The sequence below is a fragment of the Sinocyclocheilus rhinocerous genome, unplaced genomic scaffold (genome assembly GCF_001515625.1).
Source record: "Sinocyclocheilus rhinocerous isolate Xijiao unplaced genomic scaffold, SAMN03320098_v1.1 scaffold851, whole genome shotgun sequence".
Lineage (NCBI taxonomy): Eukaryota > Metazoa > Chordata > Actinopteri > Cypriniformes > Cyprinidae > Sinocyclocheilus > Sinocyclocheilus rhinocerous.
In genome coordinates, this window is record NW_015624573.1 from 1,509,799 (window position 1) to 1,517,168 (window position 7,370).

General features: G+C 40.6%; 1 protein-coding gene across 4 annotated transcripts in view; it reads left to right on the plus strand.

Annotated features, from left to right (window-relative positions):
* LOC107744614 (EH domain-binding protein 1-like) overlaps positions 1–6,900 on the plus strand; it is a 152,346-nt gene extending 145,446 nt beyond the window's left edge. For 3 of the 4 annotated variants that reach the window (XM_016558407.1, XM_016558418.1, XM_016558415.1), the window contains 2 exons: positions 5,156–5,270; positions 5,638–6,899. In XM_016558407.1, coding sequence (XP_016413893.1) covers positions 5,156–5,270; positions 5,638–5,728 — 206 coding nt within the window. In that variant the 3' untranslated portion in view covers positions 5,729–6,899. Of the gene's footprint in view, positions 1–5,155; positions 5,271–5,637 lie in introns of all 4 variants that reach the window. The other variant, XM_016558397.1, reaches the window with a different exon arrangement.
* Positions 6,901–7,370: the final 470 nt, after the last annotated feature.

Below are 7,370 nucleotides of genomic sequence, written 5' to 3' on the forward strand. Positions count from 1 at the left end.
CCCCGCTCTCGGCCCCCTCTGTTCCTGCTTGTGTATCGCTTATTTGCAGTAGATTAATGTGAGGTAGGGAAGGTGTTGGCGAGTTCACGAATCAATGTTTATTAAAGGTTTCTTTAAGTGTTTAATGATTTAGTAATTAACATATTGATGAACTTTTACAACTTGCCCAGGGAGAAGGAACACGATCTGGAGAGACGCTTTGAGCTGCTGAACCGAGAATTAAGGGCAATGCTGGCGATTGAAGGTAAGAGGGACTGAAAGAGGGATTTGGCGGTGAATTTGAGAGGCGCTCTGTGAAAGACAAAGATCCTCTCCTGCTTAATTAAACCTGCTCTTTGACACCTCAGACGTGGCTCCGCCCACCCAGCCCTGATTTGATAGCGCTGCCAATTCTTTTAGCTTCTTTTATTAATGTAGATCTTACAAATTCACCCTTGGATTGGACACAATATATATGATTTACTCTCAAAACCGCAGGTATTACAGCCATAGTGCAGATGTCACTTCTACGTCAATATTAAATCTCTGTGATGTGCCTCGGGGCGTCAAAGAACGCACTCGCGTTTATAAGCTTTTGGAGTGTGTGTTATACAGACTGGTAAGGAAAGTAAAAAAAATAAAGCCTATTGTGCCGGTATCAAAGTTGTCTGGTTAAGTTTAATCCCTTTGACTGTGTCCTCTCTCGCAAAATGAACCTTTTACAATCAATGCAAATTGATTTTACAATTCGATGATGACCCTCTCACCCCTTGGCTAGCCATGGTAATTCCTTTCTGCACCTGATAAGCTAGCTGATCCATCATAAATCAATTCTAATTAGTTCGGAGAGGTTGACAGTGGACATGAATAGCCAAGCAGAGAGCATATCTCCCTGTATTGTGACGCTCCCCGGCTCAGCACTTGGCATTCAGAGTCAGGGTGTTTCTGAAGCGAGTCAGAGATAGTTCTGAGCTGCTGGTGAGGAGGTTCGTGCATCAGTTTCTTATTTGGAGCCCCGACAGGCTTTCGCGCCCAGCCAATGCAGACAGGTAATTGCTGATTTGCTTGGTCAGCTGATGACATTGGAAGTGCAGCGGCTGAGGCGTTCAGACGGGCACACACACACACACACTCTCTCGCTGATAGAGAAAAATACTCACTCTCCTCGACCCCACGGCTGTGCAGAGGAGAATCTACAGTCACTGTGACCTGGAGATGAGTAATATTGAAGCCTTGTATAGATGTCATGTTTGAGTAGCATTTAGAACATTTTACATGTCTTTTTTTAACAAAATGTCAAGAACTATTTGATGTCTCCATTCTAAGTGTCCTCAATGTTTTGTTTTGTTGACAGCAATTAAGGTGGCAAACAGAATTCAGAATTGAATTAGATAGATAGATAGATAGATAGATAGATAGATGTGTTCAGTTTTTTTTAATTCAGTAAGTTAATCTTCCCTTCATTCAAATTCAGATTCCATTTTTGCTTCCTGTGAGATGCCACACTTTCAAATTTTGAAAGGGAGCCAGTTATTCAAATCTGAATTAGCCCATTCCTGACTAGCATGCCATATGGAACAACCTTTGTCAGTTGGATCAGTTTGCTCTTTTTTTAAATAAATATTAATACTGTAGATATCATTACTCACTGACTTAAATTCAGGTACACTTGTTGCCTGTTGCATTACACACTATTAGATCTGAAGCCTGTGGACACCAGAAAGGGAAAGGAAATATTTCAGAAATTATAAAGGCAGGTTGAAAAGACGGGAAGGATTCAGTTAAAGGTGTAGAGCAAACAGGGTGAGTGTTAATGTCAGCTAAACGATAACCCCTTCAGTCTGTGCTCCGCTGTGGGGAGGCAAAAAAAAGTGGCGAGGCCTTCCACAATATGCCATGACTCCTATTTCTCTGCCTCTAAATTGATCCTTTTTGCCCTTTTTATCTGCCTGCCATGCACACACGCTTTCTCTCAAATTCGTCTTTTTTCCCCCTCCCCTCTCCCTATTTCTTTCTTTCCTCAAATGCGGTGCACTCCGGGGCGTTATATTTGAAAGTGGACGCTCCTTTTTGCCGAGGGATTTCTGCATAGGTCCCCCAGTTTTGTTGTTACGGTTTTATATGATAAGCTTTTTTATATGTTTAAAATCAATATGTAATCCTGTGCAAGGGCTTATCCCCCTACAACCCCATTTGTAAATCTATTTGAGCTTTGTTACATGTCTGGGCTGCCGTATTCCTCAGATTGATTGGGTGCAGTGTGAGAATCCTATCAAATGGCCGGCTTTGATGATGTTGCAAACTCTTTCAAGATTGCTAGTTGACTGGAACTGGAGATAAGGCGAGACGACACTTTCTCATTCTACACTATTCACTGAAATCTGTGTTCATTTCCATTTAGCCGTCGCTTTCTGCATTTGACTCTCAATGTCCACTTTTATATAACCGCACCTAATAGAGGTTTGTATTTGTGTAGTCGGCTGTGTTTCGTGCATTTAGAAATGACACCAGAATCTTTTCGCTTTTTTTTTTAATTATTATTTTTTAAAAACAATTTGGCTTTAATGTAAGTGATAATATTCTGTGGTAGGCAGTAGTTGATATCACGGAAAATGTCCTGTAAAATTTTACTGAAATGATTTACAGGTTGTTTTTCCTCAGCATTTTAACCTTGCATAGTTTTTTTTTTTTTTTTTTCCATTTCTCAAAACCCAAATTAGTTACATCTCTCATATGCATGCACAATAACAAGCTGCAGATTAGTGATTCAAATGTTTATTCAAAGACATTGTGTATTTGGTTTTGTCACTTTATTTGTATGTGATAAAGCAGATGGGAGATGTGGTTTGGGAATAGCGTGGTAAGAATCCTGGGACTGTTGTCCCGTCATCCTCCTTGTCATGGTTTTCCATGTTGGTCTTTGTCTCATTCCCAGCTGGCTTCTCTCCAGCTCCATCTTACGCCGGAGCTCCCAGCCTGCCCAGCGCTCGCCCAAATCTGCTGTAATAAGATCATGCATTTTTCCCTGGATTGCTCCAACACTACTTATTTTCTCTTATTTCCTCCGAAAAAAGTTCTAACCAAAAAAGCCCCTCCATTCGGTCCAAAAGTTTGCTTCATGTGTCCGTTCGCTAAAGCAAATAGAGCGTGTGTGTGAAGTTTGTGTTTAGTGATCTTTCAGCAGAACTCTCAGAAGAAGCTCTGTGCCTCCTGAAGCTGCCGAGCAGGTTGCACTCTTGAATAAATTTTGCTGTGGAGGAGGGTCATGGGGATTTGAACCAGCGCGGGCGGTGCTGCTCCCGCTTGATTGACAGCTGCATGCGGCCTCTGCCGGAGGTGTAGGGGAGGATCTGTGGCTTTTTGGCTGAGAATGCTGAAGGGGAACAGGAGGAGGAGGTAAAGAGTCGAGGGGCTTTTTCTCTCTCTCTCTCTCTCTACCTCTTTGGGACATGCAGGAGAAGTTTTTGTTGGTTGTAGCCTACCCTCCAGGCAGGTCTTTGTGAAGTAGGCATTGTCGTTTTTGACGGAGGGGTAGCAGAAATGACAGAGCGAATTAAAGAGGAGGGTCGTGAAAGACAGAGAACGTATGGAGAGCGATGCAGGATAAACAGTCCGGCCTGTAGGATGTTAAATGCAGTCAGCACTGTTGGGCGCACAGGAAACGACCGGCCCGTGTTGCATTGCTAGCATAACAGAAAACTAAACTCCATATTTGTTTGTTTTTCACTAAATTGCTTTTTAAAGAACAACATCCCCCTTTTTCATTTTCCTTCCTGCAGCTTTTGTTCAAATTCGTTAAAGCTGAGACAAATCCTCTCAAATATTTAGCATTAGCCTCTCTGAAGCCTAATGTCAGAACACCAAAGACTTTCATTTAGCTGCTGGAGGCCAAATAACTTTCAAATATTGGAACTGTGTTCATTTTGCCACTGCGCTTCACTTCAAAGGCGCAGAGGTTAAACGAGAGCAAGGAGCAGGCCTTTTGGGACCAACGGCGCTCTCAGCACCACACTGCAATTTCACTCAACCGCAGCAGAAATATTAATTTTTTTAATGAAGTACACTTATTTTAAGGATAGACTTTTCAGAAGGTTGAATGTGCATTTGTCTCTTTTTTTCGGTCTCTCTATAACAAGAGAATTTGATTTTTGTGTGCGTGTTTTTGGGAGTCTGTGTGCATGAGGGAGCGCTAATAAAGCAGTGTAAAGACACTAGTACAGTCTGTTCTTACAGCGGGCTGAAGAATAGGCCCGGTAAGATAACTTCCCCTTGGCTGTGAGCAGGGCCCTAATCTGCACTGGTATCAGTAAGGCCTGATCTCGTCTGCCTGGCTGATATTTCAGACCCGTTGTTGGCAGTGGGACAGGAGCGGGTCACCTCACAGAGACCTTCGCTATAGTCACACACCTATTAAACATTCAGTTTGTCATTTGTTTTCAAAAACCACATATGGAATAAAACCTTTAAGTGCTTTTTTTTCCAGATTACGGAACTCTGTGTTAAAGTAGTACAAATCTGAATTCTATTGTATTTATGGACAGATTTTTTGCAATTTGGTCTTAGAAATGGCGTCAATGCGTCTCTTTGGGAGTCGTTTTGAGGCGTCTGAAAGCAGTTGGTGTATTCAATATACTGTCCTTGCATTCACTCGCGTTATCAGATCCTTTCTGTCTGAATTCCACCGTGTGGCTGCTCTGCATACCTGGTACAACTTCACAAGAACTCCACAACAGTACGGCTACATTTTCTGAATATTTTATCACGGGACAGTGATGTCTTTCTCACTAAAAGCCAGTATATGATGACATTTATGTCTTTTAAAGGGATAATTCAACCAAAAATGACATCCTGTCATCATTTCCACACGCTCATATCATTTCCAAACACGTATAACTTTGTTTCTTCTGTGGAACACAAAATTTTGAAAGTCAGTGGTGTCTAAAACAACTTTGGAGCCCAATGGGTTTCATTGTATGGACACACACAAAAAAAACAGATATTTTTCAAATTTCGTATATTGATAATTTGGAATGACATGAGGGTGAGTAAATGATGAAAGAACTGTCGTTTTTGGATGTCTTGTTTCCTGGATTATGTTGGAAGGTGCTCTAAGGTGATTAATGATCAGTCTGAGCTTTTCTCTAACTTTCTTCCATGTTTCCTTTCCACGTTCCAGACTGGCAGAAGACAGAGGCGCAAAAGCGCCGAGAGCAGCTGCTGCTGGATGAGCTGGTCATACTGGTCAACAAACGTGATGCGCTGGTCCGAGACCTAGACGCCCAGGAGAAAGAGTAAGTCCTCCAGCCGCAAGGCATTGTGGGATTGTCGGAGCCAGGATTAGTCCTCCAGGCCCTATAGCGTGGTTCAGAGAGGGTTTTAAAGGCCAAAGTTTGCAGTCACCCGTGTTCTCTTTGCCACCAAGTGTGTTTAGGTGTTTTGTGGGGGGGATGGAGTCAGGCAGAGAGGCCTTGTGAATATTTCAAGAGCCAAAATGACTCTGAAGTACAGGTCATAGGTGGTGGAGGTGCAGGTGGCATTCTCCTGTGTCCCTGTCCATGACCTTTGATCCTGTGTGTGTGTGTGTGTGTGTGTGTGTGTGTGTGTGTGTGCGTGTGTGTGTGTGTGCGTGTGCTTGTGTGTGTGTGTGTGTGTCGGCAGGGCTGAGGAGGAAGACGAGCACCTGGAGAGAACCCTGGAACAGAACAAAGGCAAGATGGCAAAGAAAGAGGAGAAGTGCGTTCTTCAGTGACGGTCAAAAAAAGGAGCAAGATGACATATACACTACAAAATCTTGAAATGTATTTGTGTCATAGAGACCACAGCATACACCTTATTATTGTTGTTTTAAATCTTCATATGTAGATCTTTTTGTTATCACTAAGGGCTTAAGAACTGCTGAATGCCCTGAGATGCATCCTGTTTTATTAATACCTGAGATTTATTATTTCTCACACACAAATACAAAAACTTTATTATTGTTATTATTATTAGGTTTGGTTTGTTGGATTTCACAAACAAGGTACTTAAGGAACTAATATTTGAGGAGATGCAAAGCTGTACAATTTCGAAAACTTTGACTAAATGGTTAAATCCATTATAATACAGATTAATCTGAACACTAAGGCATTCACAGCCTTCCGAATGTGTTTCTCTTTCTTACAGGAAATTATTACTCAAAGTTTCGGTACAGCATTTAACCTGGGACATTTTTTTATTTGTGAATAGGATTGGGTTTCAAAATCATATCACATTTCAGTTTTAAGAAAATCTATCAACATGTTCTTCTCTAACAAGAGCTGAAATGTTTTAATTACTTAACTTTCTAAGTGTAGAATATTTGAGAAGGGGGACTTGTTGCTTTTAAAAATATATTTAGTGTTTTTTTATGTTTAATATGTTTACCAAACATTTTAGAGCTTGCTTTAGTGAGAGGAGTGAAATACTGCGAGTGCATATAAAAAATAAACGGCCATGTTGTACATTTCATTTTACTGTTGGAGGCTTAAAAAAACTTGAAAAAAAAACGTTATTTTCAGAAGCAGTCACGATCAGTGTAATTTATTACTGTTTGCTTTTATTAAAGTTTGAGACGTTTTTAAAGTAACCATCTTCACAATCCTGTACATTTGCTCAAGGACTTCAATATTTATTGTATAGTTTAGAAGGGAGGCTTTTCTTGTCTGCATATTTCAGTTTCACGTCTTTATTGTATGAGCATCACCGGTTTATTTATTCCACTGTACTATAAATATCACTGTTCAATAAAATCCAAATGATTTCATACTCGAATTAAACACTTCGTGTGGTTTTGGTTACTAATGGATTTGGCCTTGTGTCCCTACAGCAAATGTTGTGTGCCATTTTTTTAAGCTGATACTGAATGAACCTAGAATTTAATTTTTTTTAACACATTTCATTACGTCGTTTATGTTCTGTTCTTTTTTTATGTTGTCCGAAAAATTGCAATTTTTTCCTGTCATTATTACATAGATTTGCCTGTCTTTATTATTTTTGGCCTACTGATTTAATAATCACTTAGAATTAATGATGTTTTTCTGAAGTTCTGACTGGACTGACGTTTCAGACAATCGTTTCTTTAAATAAAACCTTATGGAGTCGCACTATGACGAAACACTACAGACTTTATTTTTTTCAATTAATAAAACAATTTACAGGCACTCAAGAGGGACTGCGAAAATTCCCTTGCGTTTTACGGTTATTTCTAAATGAATGTATGCGTTTTGTTTTGTTTGAGGTCGTTCCTCAGAGGGAGATTAAGGCAGAATCACTCTGCCCAAAGCATCTGTTTTCCCTCAGACACTTCATTCTCAGCCAAACAGCCATCACCGCAGCCTCGCATCCTCCATTTAACGAGCAAAATAAGTTTTGAC